This window comes from Mangifera indica, chromosome 14 (assembly GCF_011075055.1).
Source record: "Mangifera indica cultivar Alphonso chromosome 14, CATAS_Mindica_2.1, whole genome shotgun sequence".
Classification (NCBI taxonomy): Eukaryota; Viridiplantae; Streptophyta; class Magnoliopsida; order Sapindales; family Anacardiaceae; genus Mangifera; species Mangifera indica.
Genome location: NC_058150.1, coordinates 2965543 through 2989049, shown reverse-complemented (window position 1 = coordinate 2989049; position 23507 = coordinate 2965543). Strand labels below are relative to the sequence as shown.

Here is a 23507-nt window from a genome sequence, read left to right as displayed (position 1 = left end):
GTATTGTGACGCTGCTAGGCTGAGGACATTGCCAAGAAACTTTATGAATCAGTAGCTCCGAGTCTTCAAGGTAAAAAGTTGGCATCTTTTACAATGATCTCTTGACATTTCAGGTTGGCAACATTTTCTAGTTTGAGTGATTTACATTTTCTCGTTTCGAGTGGCCCAAAAACATTTTTACAGCCACCAAATGCGTAACAAGGCAGATAGAGAAGAATAATATTCAACAGGAAACACAAGTCTAACTGGCGAAGGCAGATCTGGGCACACCAGACAAATTGCGATTAGGATTCGGCGACAAAGCTGTCCAGTTGGATACGATACGAAATGACAAAAAAAGACGATCAAAGCTGACCCGCACCGTTTACTCGATATCTACTTTGAAAAACCAGGCGCCCCCGGATTGAAAACATATGAATCCACTCTTCATCCTTATCGTCTTTTATTTTTTTAATAATAAAATTATATATATAATATTAATAAATCTATAATAATATATATAAAATAAAATAATATTTAATTATATGATAATATATTATTATTTATATATAATATTTTTTAATCAATAAATAAAAATAATATTACATATTTAAATAAATTATGTAAACTTATTCACATAAACTCATATAATAACATCTAATTCAAAAATATTAAAGTAAGAGAAAAGTAAATAATCATATCATATTAACAATCTCATACTCGCAACTGTTCAATTGTTCATTTTGATCAGCATATATCAATACTCTAATAAAAAATCGATTTATTTTTGAATAAATTTACGAATGTTTTAATTTATAAGTTATTAAACTTATCAAACAAAAACCATTACTAAGGAAAAGTAATTATCAAAGAAAGATATTATTGAAATAAATATTGAGTTTACTTAAAAAAACAAACTTATTAAAAATTCGCTTAAAAAAATTTAAATATAAAATTTTGTGTTTACTTTAATTAATATCTTTTCTAATGTATTAATAATGAAATAATTTGTTTATATATTATCATATAATTTAATAATTTTTAATTAAAAATAAAATATTATTTAATTATATAATAATATATTAACGTTATATATAATTTAGACAAAACATATGGATATATAATATTATTTGGGTAATAAATAAATTACATGGCTATTTTCCACATACGGTTTGCCAGTTGTAATTATAATTTTATAATTAATATGCTAAAATTAAAAAAGCAATAAAAAGGCGTAATATTTATTATTTCATTATTAATATACTAAAATAAAAAAAATGTAAAAGGTATAATTTCTGTCATTCATTATCAATTTGCTAAATTTCACGTGGACTCTTCTCTACATACCAAAAAGAGAAAGAAAAAACGTTTTCTTTCCTGTGATAGAGACAGCAAGCCAAAATTAGTCACGAGTCTCGGTATTATTTAATCGCAAGAATAGCAGGCTCAGCAGAGATCAGATAAGTATTCCAAACTAAGAGTGAGAGATATCAGATATGGCCATGAAGCGTGTAGGTACTTCTTCCATCAGTGCTTTAGCTTCTTCCTCAACTGTTTTCACCAGACAAGCGCATGTAAGCAATTCATTTTTTTTTCCTATTCAAATTACTCTCTTCTTTCCATCTTGTTTAATTGTCGGTGATCGGATTGTAGTGAAAAAGCGAAAGAAAAATGAATCTCATCCTCATGGGTGGATTATGAAGAATTTAGAAACTAACTGGATCGGTATGGATTTTAGCGGATCTTAACCGGAAGTTGATGAAAGTTTTCCCCGAATTTCATTGCAGTTTTTGTAATTATATAATTGCAACATGCTATTGATTCTTGTTTTTACAGTAGGATGATTGCCTGAAATGATTTTCGTGTTGATTTGAGTCGTTAAGATGCTGATATTTGGACTAATCCAATAATTTAGCAGAGCTGGTGTTCTGTTGCGCAGTAGTTTAAACTATTTTGTTGCCAACTATCGCACCATTTGCTAAGTTGTTCACCACTAAATGTGATATTTTAATGATCATATATACTAGTCCAAGTAAGTTGTATGTTTTTAAAAGCCGTCATTATTAAGTTTAAAATTTGGTGGTTCTGCATTATTTGATGTCTCTTGTTGTATTCATCGCAAAACATGGGTAATTTGATATGTTCATGGAGAATAAAGATACATTTAGATGAGTCTTCTTCACAAATTAAGAGAGGTACTGAAAGACTTTACCAGTTTAATTTTTGAGATAATGATAATGGCAGATTAATTACATAACTAGCATGAGTTTAATTAGAGGTGGAAGAAATTACTAATATAAGATCTTGATATGCTGGAGTTGGACTCTGGTTACATTAGTGATTAAGTCATTATCCCTGCATTTCTTCTATTATGGTTGGTTTAATCAAGTTTCCTCTGTTTGATTGCAAACAGGCTTCTTCCGGAAGCAAGAAGATTGTTGGGGTGTTTTACAAGGCCAACGAATATGCTTCAAAGAATCCTAATTTTTTGGGCTGTACGGAGAACGCTTTGGGCATTCGTAACTGGCTCGAATCGCAAGGTCATCAGTATATAGTCACTGATGACAAAGAAGGACCGAACTGTGGTTAGTATTTTGACTTGAAGTAGATTTAAGCAAAATGAAAATATTCATCGTAATGAAAAAAATATGAACAAGCTTGCATGCAGATGCCACCATGCTATGCAATTCATAAGGTTTTCCCATCATTCTGTTCCTTGAGCAACTATTGAGATTTTTGGCTGACCAGAAGGCCTCATTTATATTCAATCTCTGAGTAAATCATTCAAATATTAATATCACTGCTTGATGGTTTATAAGAGAACTATAATTCCTTAAATAACTTGAAGCTTACTGATTGCGATTTCCTTATGTAGACATGTAGTTGATAAGTGGAAGCTTCCCTCAAAATTTATTGATATTCATTTTTGTGGTTTTATTGCAGAACTCGAGAAACATCTTCCTGATGCACATGTCCTCATATCAACACCTTTTCACCCTGCCTATGTTACAGCAGAAAGGATCAAAAAAGCCAAAAATTTGCAACTTCTTCTTACTGCTGGAATTGGTTCTGATCATATTGACCTGCAAGCTGCTGCTGCTGCTGGTTTAACTGTTGCAGAGGTCACTGGAAGCAATGTAGTCTCAGTGGCAGAAGATGAACTCATGAGAATCCTCATTCTTCTCCGTAATTTTGTACCTGGATACCATCAAATTATCAATGGGGAATGGAATGTTGCAGGTGTTGCCTATAGATCTTACGATCTTGAAGGGAAGACAGTGGGAACTGTCGGTTGTGGACGTATTGGCAGGCTTTTACTCCAACGTTTGAAACCTTTTAATTGTAATCTTCTCTATCATGACCGGGTGAAAATGGATCCAGAATTGGAGAAACAGACCGGGGCAACATTTGAGGAGGATGTTGATATAATGCTTCCCAAATGTGATGTAATTGTCATCAACACGCCTCTTACTGAGAAAACAAGGTAAACTTAGCGTTTCCAAATGTCTTTTGTTTAATTTTTTATGTATATAAATAAATAATGCAAGTTCAAATGTCTTTGAGTGCTAGATTGGCATTCTTTATTAAGGCTGTTCACTGCAACTTCACAACTTAAATTTCCTGAACTTAATTCTTTGCCAATAATTATATTTTGGTTAAGGAGCTTGATTATATAATAGATAATAACAAATTTTGTTTTCTAATTAAATATTCTTTTGGTCAATCAGGTTTTATGCTAAGTTCAATATGTTCATTTTGTTGCAGAGGAATGTTTGACAAAGATAGGATTGCGAAGCTGAAGAAGGGAGTCATGATTGTTAACAATGCTCGAGGAGCCATCATGGATACTCAAGCAGTTGTTGACGCATGCTCAAGTGGACACATTGGAGGTAATTTATATAAGTTAGTTTATGTCATCTGTGAAACTGCTGTGCTACATATAAGATATTGCATCCTATTTATTTTCTTTTGAGGATGAAAAGGCTGTCCTTCAGAGTGGAATTCTTCGGTGTCAATGTTTTATTTACTAAAAAGAAGGCATGCCAATCCTCTCTTTATCTAATGGTTTTCTTTTCAACCACATATTTAGGTTATAGTGGTGATGTCTGGAATCCACAGCCGGCTCCTAAGGACCACCCTTGGCGTTACATGCCAAATCACGCTATGACTCCTCATATTTCGGGTACAACTATTGATGCACAGGTATATTGTTTATTCCATAGAAATCAAACTTAAAACATTTCATCACTTTTAGGTCTGGCAATTTTGAAATTCAAGGTTAAAGTTAACCTGGTTACAAGTTTTACTTATTATAGCACTTATATCTCATACCAAAGCATGATAGTTTATGCCATAACTCATATATACGGTGTCAAATGTCTACTTCTCAGTCTTTTATTCTTACTGAATGCATGCTTCTCTGTTTCATTTTCTGCTCACAAGTGAAATAATGTAAAATCTTACAGTTGCGATATGCTGCCGGAACTAAGGATATGCTTGAGAGGTACTTCAAGGGACAAGACTTTCCTGAACAGAATTACATAGTGAAGGCAGGCGAACTGGCACCCCAGTACCGATAAGTTGATGTCTTTCGTCAAGTTCGTCTCATTTATGCAGCCTCTAAAGGTTTAACGTTGGCAATGTTGTTCTTTCTATGGGCAAGCTCCCTCTGAAATAATGTGACTCTGCAGATGTCTTTTGTCGAGTTCTTTCCCTTTAAAATAACAGAACTTTGTGATATTTTGCTCGTTGAACTTCTACTCCATGATCTATGAGTGAAATTACTACCGAATTTCCCATTAGAGTAGAGTAAATTTTCGAAAATACAATTATCACTGATTTCTCTTATGATTTTGGTTAATAATGTGAATTTCCTTATCTAAATTTCTTTATATATTTTAGGTACAATAAATTAGATAAGGTGGTGAAGGTTTTAATTAAGATTTCTTTGATTTTAACCAAATCATGAACATAGGTCAATGAATGGTAGAAGTTTGAATACATTAGTTAAATCCAAGTTGTGTGAATTTGAATTAAACTTAAGTCACAAATTCAAATCAAATTATTTTTTATTTGAGACGAATTTGAATAATCTTTTGTTTTGATTCAACAATCTCAAATTGAATTTAGGCCCAATTATTTTTTTATTCAAACCTAATTCTGGTTGTATCCACACATAGTTTTCTTTCACCTTATTTAATATTTGATAAAACTAAGAGTTTTTTCTTGTAAGACATCAATTTCACAAAAAAAAAAAGAAAATTATGTTTGTTGATCGAATATTGTTTCATGAGTAATATTAATACCCATTCACACACATGTTAATTAAAGATTTAATCGTGTACCCTAGGCTGGAGAGCGCTCTCTGTCTCACTCACTCTTTGCAAGGCCCGTTGCTCCTATTTTTTGTTCTCCTTACAACCATTTCCATCCAAATGTGCTTCATCTTCTTAGCATTTTTAAGCTTTTGCTGCAGGTGTTATGGAGAGTGACAATGAACTAACCCTCACTAATCCAAGTTATTATTGAACAGAAGTCAGATGTATAAACAATATTGGGAAATCTCGTGTTCCTGCAGATTCTCGTCATTTTGTTTTCTTTTGCATTTCTTCTCAGCCATTTATTTCTTTTCTCGAAATGCATATGGAAAACCCATAAACCAAAATTTTCTGTGGAAGCATTTGTTCTTTTTCTCAAACGGGGTATGGAATCATTTATTTAAGTTTGGCACACCTAAGAAAAGAAAGCAATTTTAAAAAAATATAATGACAGCTTTAAAACTTTGTTGCTATAAACACTAGTTTCTGTCATGGTTTTTCTGCAGAAACAGCTGGAACCAAGTTATTGTAAATGTCTTGTTCCATTTGTCTTTCAAGTCGTTCAAGAGTTTTATATTACACGAGTGAAACGATTTTTCTTTGCACTCAAAGTTTGCTTGGTTTCATTCGCTCTTTCTCTGAACCCAGATGGAAATAATTTCAGATAGTATTGTTGGAACAATTGTTCTTGGAATGGGAGGAGTTGGCAAGATTACAGGTAATATGACGATAATTTATGAATTGCTTGATTGCTTATATAAGAACTATAATTCCTTGGATTACTTGAAGCATATTTTATTGATATTCATTATTTGTGATTTGGTTGCACAACTAGAGAAACATCTTCCTGAACCGCACCCTGCCTATGTTAAAGCAGAAAGGATCAAGAAAGCCAGAAATTTTCAACTTCTCCTCACTGCTGCAAATGTTTCTGATCATAGTGACCTGCAAGATGATGCTGCTGCTGCCGTTTTAAGTGTTGCAGAGGTCACCGGAAGCAATGTAGTCTTAGTTGCAGAAGATAAGCTCATGAGAATACTACTATTTCAAGTATGAAAATTGAAACTCATATTACACAAAACCAATTGGTTTATGTTAAGATTCGATTTACAACACTTATATATCACTCTCTTATATTCTATTTATTAGACGTGGACTTTTAATCTCCAACAATGGGGAATGAAATGTTGCAGGTGTTTCCCATGAAGGGAAGACAGTGGGAACTGATGGTTGTGGATGTATAGGCTATCCAGTAGTGCTATTAAGCTTTAAAGCTTTCATTCTGAAGCAGATATAACTGTGAAATTGAATAGCCAGTGTTGAAAATTTTGTGCACCCTTTTTCCCCTGTCCTGTATACTAACAATGCCATGCAGACCTAAAAGAATCATATGATCAGCTGAAGACACAGACTGTCCTTTCCATGATTCATTGTTACGAGTTTTCTGAAACTTTTTGCTTGGTTTGAGTTGCCAGCACGTGACTTTTGAACTAAGACTAGTGCTCGGTGTTACTCACCGAAAGAAGATCGAAACTGGGTATCTTGTCCAACAAATTTCTCTCAAATGAACTGGATTCAAGCCTAGCTCTCTGCAGATTAGAATTAAACAATGTTGGACAAACAATGGATAGTAAAGAGGATACAAGAGATAAACCAAACTCTTGGTCTCATTCATCAAGGCAAAAAGGTTCTGCTCGTCAAACTCAAGATCATCTGAAATACGAAGCCTAGCCGCCCCTTCCAAAATGTCCTCAGATTTGAGTAGACCAGCACCACCAACGGCAGCTACCCAACAACACATCTAAACATTCAAAGGATCTCCTGCCTACCCAAAACCCAACTCCATAACTTGATCTCATAATCCATTGTACATAATTTAAGTCCAGTTACCCGCATAACCAAACTTTATATGTGGGCCAAAAAACAAAACTTGTCAAACATAAATAACCAAAAAGAAAAGGACTTAGAACAAGAGGAGGCATCATTTACTGGTTGAACTTCCATTGCATGATCTATCAGTGAAACTACCACCAAATTTAGCATTAGAGCAGAGTAAAATTTTTGAAAATACAATTCTTTATTATTTTAGGAACAATAAATTAGGTAATGTGATTAAGTTTTAATTAAAATATCTTTAATTTTAATCAATTGATCGTTGGTTAATCAATCATTTAGTGGGATTCGAAACGTGAACACACCAATAAAATCTTTACTTTATTACTGTATTAAATATAATAATAATATTTAGAGGTATTAACTTATCATATTTTGTTTGTGTTTTTTTTAATTAAAATAATTCAATTTTTAAATTTTATTATTGAAGAGAACAAACTTTAAAATTTTAAATATTTTTTTAAAATAATTAAATTCTTACTATTTTTTTATTAAAAATATTGAATTAATTATTTTTTTCCAACTAAACAAATAATGGTAATTGTGATATCATTACCTTTAATCATACTATAAGTTTGATGCATCACGAGGAAAATCTTAAAGTTTCAGCATAATTTATCAGTCCATTTAATTTAAAAAGGCCAGAGGACTTTTTCCCATGTAAAGTGTCCTTTAATCTTAAGTTCATATCCTTTAATTTTAAAAACTTTATTTACTCATTTATGAGCGGTTAAAATTAACAAAACTCTAACTTCTTAAAATTTTATTTCCCCCCCCCCCTTTCTAAACCCTCAAAATTAACCATTTCTCTTGTGAGCTAAATTTTAAAAAATGACATTCACCTCCCTAGGGTTCAGTTTTTAATTTTTTGCATCAAATTTGATGTTATCGTCGGCGATGAAGATTTTCCAACATATCATTATACTTTGACGATCTCTCTTCTCTCTTTTGGAATATCGACCAAAGTAAATCTAGTTTAGAAAGACGATTGTCCTCCTAGATGTTTTCTTCTGGGAAGACCATCATCTTTTTAAACAAAAACGAGATCTTCGTATTCACCTTTTCAGACTAGATTTACGTCGATCGACATTTCAGAGGAGTGGAGAGACCCCATCGAAGTATGGTGATGCGTCAAAAAATTTTTGTCACCGACGAAATCTTAGAGATTGAAAACTAAAACCTAAAAGAGAATATCATTTTTTAAAATTTGATTTATAAGGTAAACTTTTAGTTTGTACGATTTTTGAGAGAAAAAAGATTAAATTTTAATTTATTTTTAATATTATATATAAAATAATAATAATTTTAATTTTTAAATTAATAAATTTAAGTTTCTATAAATATGTATTTAAGATTTTTATAGTTAAAACAGTGAAAATTTGATATGAAAGTATACTCTGGGCGGGAATAAATCCTTTGGCCATTTAAAAAAAAAAAAAAAAGGCTTGGCTCTGTTTCATTACAATCTTTTTTAAATGATTTCTGTACCTTCATTATCACTTTTATGTACTCTTTTTCAGAAATGCCTACGACAATAGCTGAGTACGGCCATGTGCAATAGCCCACTGCGTTAAGTCACCGCATTCTAATAAGATTTGAAGATGCCCAAAAAGAACCATGCTCATTTTTAATAAGTAGTTTGGGTGAAAAAAAAAAAGAGTTTTTTTTGTTTTTTTAATTTTTTTCAGCCATTTTATTGATATTTTGCCGGATTCTTGCTGCTTCCAAACGTAGACATAATATATTATTTAATTTAATTTTGAACTTGGGTAAGGAAGATTTATTATGCAATTAGCCGTAGAATATTAATTCAAGCCTTTTTAAATGATTTTTTAAGATTAATTTTTAATTTATTTAATTTAATGATTATAAAATTAATTATTATTGAATATAAAATTTTACCGAAAAGAGTGTAGATAATAAAAAGAATCTAGAGTTTGGATTGGAGAAAGAGAAAAAGTGCGGCCCCGTGAAGGGAAAACTTGTTTTTGATATGGAATGAAGTCAAAAAGATAAGGAATCACGTGCATGGTGATATGTGGCTGCAGCAGCAGCAATAATTGTGTTATTTCATGGGAAACAACACTTAAACGATAAGGTTCTTTTACTGTTGTCTTGTCGGTGTGCCCTGCCCTGTACAACTTCTTCCACTTTCAAGATTTTTTTTTTTTTTTACTTGGGTTAATAAAAAATGACAAAAAGTGAAAATTGGTCATGTAAAATTCATTAGAAGTCTCTTTAAAGTTTTATGATATTGTTGGTGAAATGACAATATAAATCTTTATTTATTTAATATAAAGAAGATGCAGAATTTCCCCCACTTTATTATTGGAAGAAAATTGATGATCACATGAATAATATCTTCTTCCACAACAATGGCATCAACCAACCCATACATTAATTTCTTCCATTTTTAAGCTCCTGCCTGCAACCCTAGGTCTCTTTGATCCTTTTGCCTCCATCCAATCAATCATAAATTTGTGAATGAAGTGGGGAAGAATTAAAGAAGCAAAGTTGTTCCTTGAAAAAAAAAAAAATCTTAAAATAAAATTATAAAAAATTTTAATTATGTATCATATCATACTAATTAAATATACATTAAAACATGCATCATTTTTTAAGGTATCTCATATGGTTCAACAACGATAACTATGAAGTAGACCAGTCATATGTATACAAGTAAAGACGGACAAAGTAATTGTACCAGACAGTGGATTCTGAAGTTGCTGAACTAGGCAACATGATACGAAAGAGAAGTACTGGCAAGGACTTCCTATTTATGGCAAAAACTTATAACGAATCCAAGTCCTCTGGAATCCCACTGTGCCTTTTCTTGCTTAAATCCATCTATTATTTATTTATTCAGAAAACCCAGAGAGGAAATGAAAGATTATCCAGTCTTTCTTAATATTATCTCAATTTATTGGCCGGTTAATATATAAGATATTAGTTTAGCCGAAGAACTTGGAGATAAATGACATTACATATATATATATATATATATATATATATATATATATATAGACAATGTCGACTGTTAAAGTAGTTAAGTTTCAGATTATTATATAAAAAGTTTAAAAAAAAAAAATTGAGAAATTTACAGCAACTTCCATGTAGCTGTCTCCGGTTTCCGGTGTCAACTTCAGTGTTGAAAGAGAAAGATTACAGATGTATAAGAAAAAGGTTAATTGACCGTGAATACCATAAAATAACAGCCAAGCACGAGAGAGAGAAAGAGAAAGGGAAAGAGAGGATGAAATGAAATGAGTTTAAAGAAGAGGTGCAGTGACATTATGAGATAAGAAGCGGCCCAGGTGGGTCAGAAGACACACGTCGTCTTCAGGCGGAATCCATGTGCCCACCTGCCTTATGCTAGCAAACAAACACATTATTATTAATTAACAAGCAAGAACTGCTGTGGTTAGTTTTAGTTTCGTTGCACTGTGCTGTGTTATGATTTTGTTTTCTGTTTTGTGTTTGTGGGTTTGACGCTTTCAGGGGAGGCTGTTGATTGTTGAAGAAGCAATGAAGGAGAAGAGTGAAAGTGGTGGTGGTGGTGGGTATGTGAGAGCGGATCAGATAGATCTGAAGAGCTTGGATGAGCAACTTCAGAAGCATCTAAGTAGAGCGTGGACTATGGAGAAGAACAAGAACAAAAAAGAACATGAAGAAAGTGAAGGTCTTCATCCTCATCATCCTTTACACCTACAAATTCATCATCCTCATCTACAACCGCAATTACAAAGACCCTTCACCACCAGCAACAACAACCAAAGTTGTGCTGTAGCTAGGCTAGAATGGGAGATTGATCCCTCGAAACTTATAATTAAAGGTGCTATAGCTCGGGGAACTTTTGGTACTGTTCATCGTGGCGTTTATGATGGCCAAGATGTTGCTGGTATTGATTTCTCGTTCTTTTTATTTTTCTATTTTCTTTCTTTCAATGTTTAGGAGATTTTATGATATGGGATTTTTGCATTTGGCATACAATTAGATGCTTTTAGCTTGACCCTTTTGAATAAAAACCAAAAAAAGGTTGAATTTGGAAGTGGATGACTGGGTTGAAGGCTCTCTGTTTGTTGTTTGATTAATGTTTTGGGATGAACAAGAAGTACTGTTACTATAGCTCTTAAGGCAATCAATGTCCTTAAACAAATATTGACCAAAAAGTACAAATTTTCCTCATTTGAAGCCTTTTCGTGGCCTCGTATAATACCAGTTTCTTTCCCATTTCTATGCCAATCTCTTACTGGGTACTTCTATTATTTTTACTTTCTTTCACATTCTCCAGATTTTCAGTGGCCAAGCAGAGAGATAATTTTTGCCTTTTTTTAGCAAAATTTTTCTTGTGATGGACCCTCTTACAGATCTTTTCTTTCAAAATCCGTGATTCACGAGATTGTTTGTGTTGGCAGTTAGCTGCAGTTACAGTGTTGCCCTGTTCTTTTCCTTCAACTTTCATCTGTCCTTACTTCTCCTTGGTTCACATTTATAACTTCACCTTTTGGGGATAAAAGCCAAAGAACTAAAAGCACCAAAATTTTGCAGTTCTGGCTGGCTAGAAAGCTGCCAAATGGATGCTGGTATCATCAGCCAATCCAGCTACTTTTGACAGATTAATGAATCTAATTGTTGAAATAATCTTTAATTAAAAGCTGTGAGTAAGTTTTGGGTCTTAGGTTTCATTTGATTCATTAAATTTTGTTTTAAGATGTGCAGTTGCTTTAACTATCAAGTGAGGCTTTTTCTTCCTAATGCAACTTATGTGTTTCTAAATTCAAAGTGATTCCTATACCTTTTCAATTTTTCAAAAACCATTAACTTTCATTTCCTTCTCAAGCTCAGTTAAACTTCTTGACTGGGGGGAAGAGGGCCACAGAACTGAGGCTGAAATAGCTTCACTTAGAGCTGCTTTTACCCAGGAAGTTGCTGTTTGGCACAAGCTTGATCATCCTAATGTAAATAAGGTAAAATTTTCTGTTTTCACTGGTAACATACTAAGCTTGACCATCTACAACTCTGGAAATATTTTCTTTGAGTCCAACGTTATTAATATGCTATGCATGCGGCTGTCATGAATTAACATGGGCTGTAACATGTGTGTCAGTGCTCGAAATTGTTTGGCACCATTAAATTTCTTGAGTGGGAGTGAAGCAAATTTGTTCCAGATTCTTGGGTACTTTTGTGAAACTAATCTAAAATTATATAAGCCAAATTCCTTGTTGCAGTTTATAGGGGCAACCATGGGCACATCAGAGCTAAATATACAAACAGAAAATGGTCATATGGGTATGCCAAGCAATGTTTGTTGTGTAGTTGTTGAATACTGCCCAGGGGGTGCTCTGAAATCTTACCTCATAAAGAACCGCAGAAGGAAGCTGGCTTTCAAAGTTGTTATTCAGCTGGCCCTGGATCTTGCACGAGGGTAAAATCTTCATGCCATATTTGGATACATTATGTAATTTGGATAAACTGAAGTTCCAGTGCAAACTGTGATTTTAGCTGGCTTTCTTCATTTTGTAGGTTGAGCTACCTTCATTCTAAGAAAATTGTCCACAGAGATGTTAAAACAGAGAACATGCTTCTGGATAAGACTCGTACTGTGAAGATCGCTGACTTTGGGGTTGCTCGCCTTGAAGCTTCAAATCCTCGTGACATGACTGGAGAGACTGGAACACTGGGATACATGGCACCAGAGGTATATAACTAAATATCAATAATGAACTGTGCAGCAAAATCTCTCTTCAATCTCATGCATATTTCTGATTTATTCTGAGGGGTTATGCTTTACATGTCAATTTGAACAAGACAATAAGAAAACAGCTTCAAGTTGTTTTATTCCCCTCTTTTGGGAGGTTTACATTTTTGCATAAGCAGTAAGATGATTGATTGTCAGCAATGTGTCTTTTCTTAAGTAATAAATTAGACTGTATATGGCTTTCTTCTGCTCCTTTAGCATTGTCCCTAAACTGATTGCCAATGGCTTTATGAATTACAGGTTCTGAATGGCAGCCCATACAATAGAAAGTGCGATGTGTACAGTTTTGGTATCTGCCTGTGGGAGACATACTGCTGTGACATGCCATATCCTGACCTTAGCTTCTCAGAAGTGACATCAGCCGTTGTCCGTCAGGTAAATGATTCATCTTGTGTCTTTTGTTTCCACCGGAATTGAATTCTAATTCGTAACTGGACAACAGAATTTGAGGCCAGAGATACCTCGCTGCTGCCCAAGCTCCCTTGCGAACATAATGAAGCGATGCTGGGACGCTAACCCAGACAAAAGGCCAGAGATGGATGAGGTTGTGTCCATGTTGGAGGCCATTGACACATCAAAGGGTGGAGGCATGATTCCTGTAGATCAGCCTCAGGGTTGTTTCTGTTTTCAGAGATCTAGAGGACCATAAACTAGTTGCCCCGTAAATTTAAGCAAAGATGATATGTTTGAGATATGGACTTAAAGTTCAGAAATCCAAGCTGTATTTAATTCAGTAAAGAGAATGGCATCTTAGTGTCCATGGTATACAAAACTTTAGAGGCTATAGTCTAGAAGGAAATCCCTAATATTTGTTTCTTCTGGATAATGCATTGTGTAAAGCTCTTCTTTCTTTCATCTTGCCCTTTGTTTAATAATACAATTACAGCATGGATTGGCCAGACAAACTCTCTGTAAGTGATTTGATGACCAATTGATATGATCATGGGCTTCATCCATGTTATTTGTTGCTAGTAAATGCCACGCAGTTACTTGGGTGATGATATTTGGTCACTCGACGTTCAGAATGAAGACAATTTATCAGTATTACAGTTATCTTTATCTTGTAAGAGATAGGAATAAAGATTGTAATGGGTGATGATATTATCTTGTTTGATTTATCAGTATTACAGTAATTTTCTATTATCAATGATAATGTGACAGGTAATATAAGTAGTATTCTAATTACTATTTTCATTTTATGCATTAAAAGATTATCAAAATAATTTTAATTTTATTATAATTATATTCTTATTTATTTTTTTTAGGATAAAAATAATCTTATTTTTAATTAATATAACAAATAATATAAAAAATATTTTAGAATAATTATACATTTAAGTAAAATAATTTATTAGTATTTTTTTATTACCTCTAATCACAAATAATAATTATTTATACATGTCAAATTTTATTAAATATAGTAATCATTTATACTCAATAATCTTATAAATAATCTATTTTAAGATAATTTTGATAATAAAATATTATCTAAAATAGACGTCCTTACAAGTTATAGAGTGATACTCACCGACCAACATAATTAAGCAGCTCCTTCTGTTTAGGTGCAACAGCATCTCTACTCCTATCCTCCAAAATTTGTTATAACTCAGCTATTCCAACTTCCAATTTAACAAGTAGTGCAAGCCCATGCACCTTCTTCGATTCAGCTAAACCAGACACACTCAAACTCTTTCCTAGTTCAAGTGTTCTTGATGCCTGTCTCACATTCTACACATTACTCATCTCAGCTAAAAAAATAAAAGTTGAAATGCTTTCTCTTTCAACAGAATCAAGAGCTTTAACCCCAGCAACGGTAAGACTGTCTGTAATATCTTCAAGTGGTTTTTGTACTTCCCTCACAGCTTTATTATTAATAGGCAAAGCATTTCTCGACAAAGCACCCTGGTCCTTAATTGGCGGACCCGAGATTAACACAGACATATCAGGCAAAGCCAAGTTATTTCCATTTAAATTTACATTTGCATCAGCAAATGAAGGTGCTCCTGTAATCAATCCGACAGCTAAAGCTAAAGAAATAGCGCATTTCTTCAATTTCTGCTTAAAAAAAAAAAAAGCAACTTTGTTATAGTCCTCACTGAAAACTAAACAGGGCCCATCTAATAGACCATGGAAAATGTACTTGCCTGACACGGGTTACGATTAAGACAATAGGAAACCAGAGTTAAACGCATAGTCAACCAAGCATTATTGTTGGTGGCGGTGGTGTGAGTTGCTGCAAAACGAACACTGCTGTTGGGTGATTCCAGAAAAATTAAGTTACAGGAAATAGTGCCTGCCATAATGAAATTTTAATACTTTGTTCCAAAGAGGTAGGAAAGGCATATGATTGCTCTGATTGGAACGAAAAATGGAGAGTTGAGAGGGAGATAAGATTTTGGTTTCAAAGGAAACTTATGGATATGCTGCAAATGAAGAAGAATCACACTCCCTTCAATCCTCAGGCTTTGGTTAGATTACAGATATTCGGAATTTTTAAAGGTTTATGCCTCACTGCTCTTCATGAAAATGGCTAAGGCGATGAGATATACTGAAATCGCATATATAAAAGTTTTAAGCGAAAGAATATCAACCATCAGAGTGGCGCAGCGGAAGCGTGGTGGGCCCATAACCCACAGGTCCCAGGATCGAAACCTGGCTCTGATAGAGTAGCTTCTGAATTTTTTGGTTCTGTGGGCCTGAAAAATAGGGCGTTTGAGAAAAACAGGCCCGCAATGTTCCGCAAAATGCCGAAATTATATCTAATAGAATATTATTTTATTTTTTATTTAAAATTAATTAATATATTATTATTTATATTTATTTTAATTACATATAGCTTTATATTTATTGTTAAAAGTAAATGAAAAAATTTGAAAAACTTGAGTTGACGTAGATGTTTGGAACCTGATATTTGTGTTCTGTTGGCAACCGGACAGGGAGTCTTAATTTAATTATGTCATTGCCATCAAACTGATTTGGTTTAAAGCTCACCGGCGTCCGTACGTCCACACATATTCTACGGCCAAGTATAAATTTGTTTTTTTTAAGGCCAAAGGATTATTTTCCGCTTAAGGTAGGTTGTATTCTCAAGTTTCTTCCTATTCATTTTAATAATACTAAATAACCACTCATGAGTAGTTAAAATTAACAGAACCCTAACCCCTTGAAATTTTATCTCTTTTTGCCCCCTTAAAATTTTAAAACTAAAGTTTCCCCCTCAACCCAAGTTTTTAAAAACTGTATTTTTCCTCTTAGAGTTTCCAAACCTTTAGATCCAATTTTTTCGACGATGATCGGTGATCTCTAAACACATACTCTCCTTCTCTGACGGCCCCTCTTCCGGTCGTACACTTCTGATGTTGTACGATGTCGTCGTTGACGAAAATGATTTATCTTGGTCTCGACAAAGACGTCAACAATAACGCCTAGGAGAGGAAGACGTTGCACAGTCGAAAAAAGGAGACGTCGCCTGGAGATCATCGATCTTTATCGAAAGATTTAAGGGGAAGAAATGTTGTTTTTGAAAACTTAGGTTGGGGAAAAATTGTTAATTGTTAGGGTTTGGAGGTAAAAAATAAATTAAATTTAAGTTTATTTTTAATATTACAGGTAAAATAATGATTTTACCCTTGAATCCGTTAATCTGACATTTTTTTTAACAGTCCATAGATAGATAAATGACCTTTTCAAAATTAACGGGAGAGGGGGAGAATTTACAGAAAAAACATAACTTGGGTGGAAAGTAGTCGTTTGGCCTTTTTTTTTAATGCCTTTCATATTTTTAACAATAAAATTTTATATAATTATTTTTAGTTATTTAATTAAATAATAATATATTATTATTTATATACAAAATTTTATATGTAACATTACTTTATTTTTAATATCCTGTTTTAATCAGACAATCTTAACTTGTACAGTTCTGTGCTCGCCCGGCCTGACCTAACCTTCCGTCAGGTCTAATGACACGGAAGTGTCTTTTAAGAAGAGGGAAAATGTGACAGCCGAGACCTAGGATTAATTAAGTTAAAGTGGACAATGTCACAAATTAATTAAGTTATACCTATTGTTTTCTGTCATTTTCAATGCACATCAAGTCCAATTATTTTAATGAGATTTATTCAAATGAAAATTTTTTTTTAATTAATTATATGTAAATAGTCAAAAGTTTCTTTGATGCCCATTTTATCCTCATCCCTAAATTTTGACTCTTAGTTTCTTAAACTTATTTTTATTCATATTTTCATCTAAAAATTAGTTTAAAATTAAAGAAATATTACATCAAAATCATCTTAATATAAGTAAGCAACATTTCATCATATTGTTGAACATTTTGTTTGATAAAATATGAGATTTTTTTTAATAATGATAAATTATACTTTGTTAATTTGTAAATTGTGATTTTGTTGTTGTTTTGAAATTAATTTGATTATAAAAAGGATTTATTTACATTGTAATGAAAAAATGTTTAATTTTTTAGAGTGAAAAAAAATATTTAGATTCTCAAAAAGGTAAATGGGTAAGAGTGGGGTATGCAAGTACTGTTGACAGATGTTGTTCACAGATAGACGGACAGACGTAATATTGCTCACGGATATTATTCATAAATATTGTTTATAAGTATTTATCATATACGTTGTTCATATGTATTGTTCACAAGATTGGTAAATAAGCAGATAGGTAACCTAATTTGAAGATTTCATCATAAAGTTTGAGTATGAATCTATTTAAACTAAAGATTTAGTCTATAGTCTTAGTCAACCCATGAGTTTTTTTGATATTATTTGTGAAGTTATTTATTTAAATGGTGATAACTTTAGGTAAATAATTTTTATATGACTTAGACCTCCTAAAAGGTAATAGAGGCATGCAAAGGTTTCGAATATTGGAGCTTGATTGGAATAAGTTACTTCCTTTTACAAATGAGTAATACCATATGTATAAATAAATTCTTCCGTTGTTCGAGAATATTGCATGATCTGTTTTTTCTTTTCTAATCTAAATGTGCTCTTTCGATAAGGCATAAATGCCTTCACCATATATATTATAATTGATTAAGCTATTTGAATGTGATATACTCTCAGTATATAAGATTTAATTTAGTTTGTATTTTTCATTAAGAATTTTTAGTATCGAGTCTTCAAGTGTAGGGTTGAAATCATACACATTCAACACATTTCACCGATCTCTCAAAATAAAAATATACGTATAAAAAAATTATATAAACTTATATATATAAACTGAGATGATAACTTGTAATTAAGTAATATGATTGTTACTTTTTTTCTCATCTGAAAATCACCTATTCAGATGCTACTATATCAGTTTATACATATAAATTTATATAATTAGTTTATACATGTAGTATTGCTCTTTATCTCCAAAACTTTCTTCCTTCTCTCTCAGCCTCATTAAGTGCTTCATTCTTTTCTTTAACAATTATTTAACTTTTTCATTCTTTTGTCACTACAGTTTCCAATTTCGATAATAATTCCTTCCCATCTCCATTTCCATCGATCGATCCCCATCTCCAATGCCCTTTTCTCTAAAGTTGAAAAACAAACTCTGCAAATCCCATTTCTAGTCAAAAGATACCATCCATGCATACCTTCCCTTAGTTGTTAAGCAATTTGAACAACAAAAGCCACTCTTCTTTCTTTTCTTTTCTTTTCTTTTGTTTGGTTCTAGCAATTTATCTCATGATTCTTTTCTCATCTTATCTTTTTATTTCAGCAAGTAAAAAGGAATATAGCAAATGAATAAACCCTAATCATGCATATTATAGATAATAAATATCCTTCAAAATCCTTACTTTATCCATTTTCGAATTGTTTTTTTGAATGAACCCACATAAAATAAAGAATATGTTAGAAACACAACATCTAGATATGTGGAAATTATGTAGATATATTTAGAATAAAATCTAAGAACAAATATGATTCTTCATTAGATTTGATAAAAACAGAATGGTTTAGTGGAGAATCTAGGTTTAATTGAAATACGTAAGTTGATTAAATATGTAACGCAAACTATACTACGTTTAGGATTTAAAATACTAAATCAAAATCCTTTAGGGTTATACAAATAATTGAAATGTTATACAATTTGTTTCTGTAACGTTGCCAAAGTTACCTATTGAACTCTTACCTCTTAAATCTCCTTTGAATAATAGTTTTCAATAGATAAAGTTGTATGAGTCTCAAAAAGGGTATTTAACGAATCAATATTAGATTATTTACCTTATTAAAAATAAAATAAATCTTTGGTTACACTAATATTGTATATCTAAATTATAATTTTTAAATGTATCAGGGTTATCTTTAATGATTACTTAAATTCATATATAAACTATTATTAAACTATTTAATTAATAAATTTTATTTGAATTAAAATAATAATTAATTTTAGTGAACATTAAAAAAAATTTCTAACGTATTAATATATGTAAAGGTTTGTTTAACTGCGTGAGAGATTGGTGCTTATTATATAAATAAGTTTCGATGGGATACAACTCATGTGTTTTCTCTTTTTTAATATATATACTGTTGCTAGAAGTTTTGATTTTTTTATAATAATAAAATTATATGTATATATTTTTAACATATAATTTTAATATATAAATAATATATTATCATATAATAAAATAATTTTAAATAAAAATAATATAATAATATATTTTTTAAATTATGTATAAAAATATATATATGTATATATAAATTTACTCTTTTCGTAATTACTATTCCTCTTGCGGAACAACTATTAACTACTTGACCCAAATTTTATATATTATTATTTTATTGGCCAAACGACAATTTCCCACCCAAGGTTTGATGTTTTCTTAAAAGTCCCCCCTTTAACTATGAAAACACCAAATACCCATCCATGACCAGTTAAATTTAACAAAACCCTAACGTCTAAAAATTTTATCTTTTTTTGCCCCCTAAACTTTAAAAACTAAAATTTTTCCTCAGCCTAAGTTTTAAAAAATGCCAGTTTTACCCTAGGGTTTGGTTTTGAAATCTCCGGCGACCGTTCCGGCTCCATTGCCTACGACTTCTCCCTCCCGAAGCAGCCTCTCCTTCCGGCGAATGCTTTCCTCCCATTTGGAGGCTCGATCGACTTCAGAGACGCCTTGAGAGACGAAGAACTTCGTCTTCCCCGACGAAGATGAAGTGGATCGAGCCTCCAAATAGGAGGAAAACATTCGCCGGAAGGAGAGGCTGCTTCGGGAGGGAGAGGCCGTCGGTAATGGAGCCGGAACGATCGTCGGAGATTTCAAAATCAAACTCTATGGTGAAACTACTATTTTTTAAAACTTAGGCTGGGGAAAAATTTTAGTTTTTAAAGTTTAGGGGGGTAAAATTAAATTCTATTTTAATTTATTTTTAATATTATAGCAAAAATAATGATTTTACCCTTACCACTGTTAGGGTTTTGTTAAATCTAACCGGTTATGGGTGTGTATTTGATATTTTCATAGTTAAAGGGTAGAAACTTGAGAAAACATCAAATATTGGGTGGGAAATAGTCGTTTGGCCTATTTTATTTTCCACAACTAGAAATAAAGCTTTATTTGCAGCTAAAAATATTTAAGATTTGCATTAAAGCATGGGACTTGATTAACTCTCTGCCACACCGCACACACAATCTAACGGCCCAGATCTACTGGAACACTACGCACCCCTGGCGTAAATTAGATACTAAGTACGAATTAAAAGTCCACTCTCATAGTGGTCCACATTGCCAAGCATAATTACCAAAACCACCCTATAAATAAAATAAATGTTTAATCATCGACCGCAAAGGTCATTATCGTAATTTTATTCGGTGAGACGAATATAAAATCTGATAGAGCCTTCTCTGTAAACTTTAGTTGCAATAGACACCTATAAGCGACGCGAAGAGTGACAAAGACACTCACAAACACAACTCTCTCGCCGGAAATTCAAACGTCCGGCGATATCAACTCTCACGCCTGATCCTTATTCAGCCCAAACTCTTTAAATTTCGCTTTGTTTTTGTCTTGTTTTGTTCAGCAACTTTTTAAAAAAATTAAACAAAATTTTGGTCGGAGCTGGGTAAGGTTGGTGGTGGCGTGATGGGATTTTGTATATGTCCTTTGGAAACACCGGCGAGGTTGCTGTGGACTACTAGCTTCTTTCGTCACAAGCTTATGATTTTCTAATTTTTAATCAGTATTGTTTAAGCTCTACTTCTCATCATCGTCGTCGTCGTCGTCCACTCACAACCCTTCCTTTTAGATTGTTTTTGTGTTCATAAGTCGGTGGAGAGCTGCTGACAGAGCTAGCGACGAGGATATATACTTACCTACTTGTATAATACATAGAGAAAGAGATAATTGCAAGGTTTTGTCATGGAGTCTGGACGTCTTTTCTTCGACCCTTCTCTAGCCTGCCATGGCAACATGTTGTTCCCCGGAAATGGCGATTACTTATTTCGAGGTAATTTTCTTCATGTTGTGACTCATTTTCTTCTGTAAAAGAAGATAAAAAGATGTGGGCTGCTTTTTTTTTTCTTTTAAATTTATTTGGATTTATGATTTGTGGTTTCTGAGATATTAACAGAAGGAACAATCTTGAATTTTTTAGTTTGAACGTGATTGATTGATCGATCTTGGTCATCATACTTCTATCTATTTGGTCACTGATATATTTAAATTTTGATTGGTTTTGTTTTATTTAATTTGGTTTGAAGGAGCAAGATCGATGATGAGCATTGAGGAAAACTCAAAGAGGCGACCTTTCTTCACTTCACCAGATGACTTGTTCGATGACTGCTATTATGACGAACAGTCGGCTGAGAAAAAGCGCCGCTTATCTCCCGAGCAGGTTGCCTAATTTTTACTCAGGACTTTTCAATTTGCTTGAGTTCTATATTCCTTTAAGATCAATATCTACACTTCTGCTTGTTATTTAAGCCTTATAAGCGTAAAGTTCGGCTTTTTTTTTTTTTTTAATTCTCTGTTAGATAGGGACAGTATTACAGAGTTTAGATTCGCTTTTTGGCACCTGATGAGGTCTTTGTGTTTAACAAAGGCAGCTGACTGAATCAATTGTCTCAACAACTAAATAAAAAGCATAAAATATAAATCCATTTTCATGGGGTGATTATGTTTGTTTTGTTATGTTAATCAGGTGAGTCTGCTGGAGAAGAGCTTTGAGGCAGAGAACAAACTGGAGCCAGAACGGAAGACCCAGTTGGCTAAGAAGCTAGGATTGCAACCGAGACAGGTGGCTATTTGGTTCCAGAACCGCCGTGCTCGGTGGAAGACCAAGCAACTTGAAAGAGATTACGATCTCCTTAAAGCTTCTTATGATGCTCTCCTCTCTAACTATGACACCATTCTCAAGGAGAACGAAAATCTCAAATCTCAGGTATATTAATACAATTAATCAAACATAATCATACAACTAAATCTATTTCTAGATCACAAATTTAACCTTTTCAAGTTATGTTCTGCATGTGAATAATCAACTATGTTTTTGAGACTCTGGATGTTGTTGGACACCTATGATCTTTATGTTCTAAATTTGAGATTCGATTTAAGGCAAAAACTTGAATCGCCATATGAAGACGAATATTTGAGTTTTCAAATTTAGCATATGTTCTAAGCCCAACTTTATTCAAAAGATACCATTGTGAAACGCCATATGAAGACGAATATACTTTTACTTTGGATATGTGATTTTCATAACAAAATTGATTCCTTTTTGACATAGCTTGATTAACTAATCTAATTGTAACCCGAACTCTAGGTGGTTTCTTTAACTGAGAAAGTTGGAGCAAAAGAAGAGAATACTAAAGAGGCGGTGGGAACAGAAATGGCAGGAGTTTCGGCAGCCCAATTGAGCAATAAGGTGGAGGATAGGCTGAGTGGTGTAAGTGCAGTGGTGGATGAGGATTGTCCACAGATAGTCGACAGTGGTGATTCGATTTCATATTTTGCTAGTGATAAATACAGGGGATGCATGGAGGAGGAGGATGGGAGTGATGATGGGCAAAGTTACTTCCCTGATGTGTTTGTGGCTGCACAGAATCAGCAGCCTGAGGAGCCATTGGATTGGTGGGTGTGGTCATCTTAGGGGTCACTAGGCTTTGTTTAATATTTGGTGTTTGTATTTTCTGTTGAAGCATTATCAGTTGAAAACCATAGAAAAGTATTGGCTTTATATGTTGATGTATGGGGCTTGGTATGAATAAAACTGTGTTCAAAGTCAAAGGAAATTTTGTGTTGCTATTACAATTATGGTGAATAATAAATAAAAATGAAGTGCCCACCATGCATAAATTTTGACCTCAACATGAACTCTTAACTATCTAAAGAAGATCTCACCTTAACCAAGAACTCGCGCAATTGAAGAAAAACTTAAAACCAAAAATATAGATATATTTGAAGCCAGATGAACCTACCAAGAAGATATTTTTTTCTCTTAGTGATCTTAAGCAATAGAAGCAAGAGTGTGTAAAAATTCAAATCCCCTTTAAAAACATTAAACTTTTGACTTAACTCATCCAGTGATCATAAAACTGGTAACTAA

The 23507-nt window shown here is 32.9% G+C and overlaps 4 protein-coding genes and 1 non-coding gene across 7 annotated transcripts; all 5 read left to right on the top strand.

The window, feature by feature from the left end:
* Window positions 1-1396: 1396 nt before the first annotated feature.
* LOC123196784 (formate dehydrogenase, mitochondrial) lies at window positions 1397-4781 on the top strand. The gene is made up of 6 exons (XM_044610906.1): window positions 1397-1553; window positions 2393-2564; window positions 2923-3463; window positions 3745-3869; window positions 4070-4182; window positions 4446-4781. The coding sequence occupies exons 1-6, from the start codon at window positions 1476-1478 to the stop codon at window positions 4557-4559; spliced, it is 1143 nt and encodes a 380-aa protein (XP_044466841.1). The 5' UTR covers window positions 1397-1475; the 3' UTR covers window positions 4560-4781.
* A 129-nt stretch (window positions 4782-4910) lies between these two features.
* On the top strand, window positions 4911-6623 carry LOC123196785 (formate dehydrogenase, chloroplastic/mitochondrial-like). Its single transcript, XM_044610907.1, has 3 exons — window positions 4911-6015; window positions 6133-6347; window positions 6491-6623. The coding sequence occupies exons 1-3, from the start codon at window positions 5946-5948 to the stop codon at window positions 6539-6541; spliced, it is 336 nt and encodes a 111-aa protein (XP_044466842.1). The 5' UTR covers window positions 4911-5945; the 3' UTR covers window positions 6542-6623.
* A 3794-nt stretch (window positions 6624-10417) lies between these two features.
* Window positions 10418-13904, top strand: LOC123195461 (serine/threonine-protein kinase STY13-like). Of its 3 annotated transcripts, XM_044609160.1 has the most exons (7): window positions 10418-10544; window positions 10689-11088; window positions 12036-12157; window positions 12401-12615; window positions 12714-12888; window positions 13189-13323; window positions 13391-13904. In XM_044609160.1, the coding sequence occupies exons 2-7, from the start codon at window positions 10716-10718 to the stop codon at window positions 13595-13597; spliced, it is 1227 nt and encodes a 408-aa protein (XP_044465095.1). In that variant the 5' UTR covers window positions 10418-10544; window positions 10689-10715; the 3' UTR covers window positions 13598-13904. The 3 variants fall into 3 exon arrangements, with proteins under 3 accessions (XP_044465095.1, XP_044465094.1, XP_044465097.1); XM_044609159.1 differs by lacking the exon at window positions 10418-10544 and having other exon boundaries at window positions 10579-11088; XM_044609162.1 differs by lacking the exon at window positions 10418-10544 and having other exon boundaries at window positions 10582-11088; window positions 12419-12615.
* A 1636-nt stretch (window positions 13905-15540) lies between these two features.
* Window positions 15541-15612, top strand: TRNAM-CAU. Its single transcript has one exon. It is a non-coding gene; the product is annotated as a tRNA-Met (tRNA).
* A 5204-nt stretch (window positions 15613-20816) lies between these two features.
* LOC123196857 (homeobox-leucine zipper protein HAT5-like) lies at window positions 20817-23193 on the top strand. Its single transcript, XM_044611000.1, has 4 exons — window positions 20817-21410; window positions 21664-21797; window positions 22104-22343; window positions 22725-23193. The coding sequence occupies exons 1-4, from the start codon at window positions 21323-21325 to the stop codon at window positions 23049-23051; spliced, it is 789 nt and encodes a 262-aa protein (XP_044466935.1). The 5' UTR covers window positions 20817-21322; the 3' UTR covers window positions 23052-23193.
* The last annotated feature ends 314 nt before the right edge of the window (window positions 23194-23507 follow it).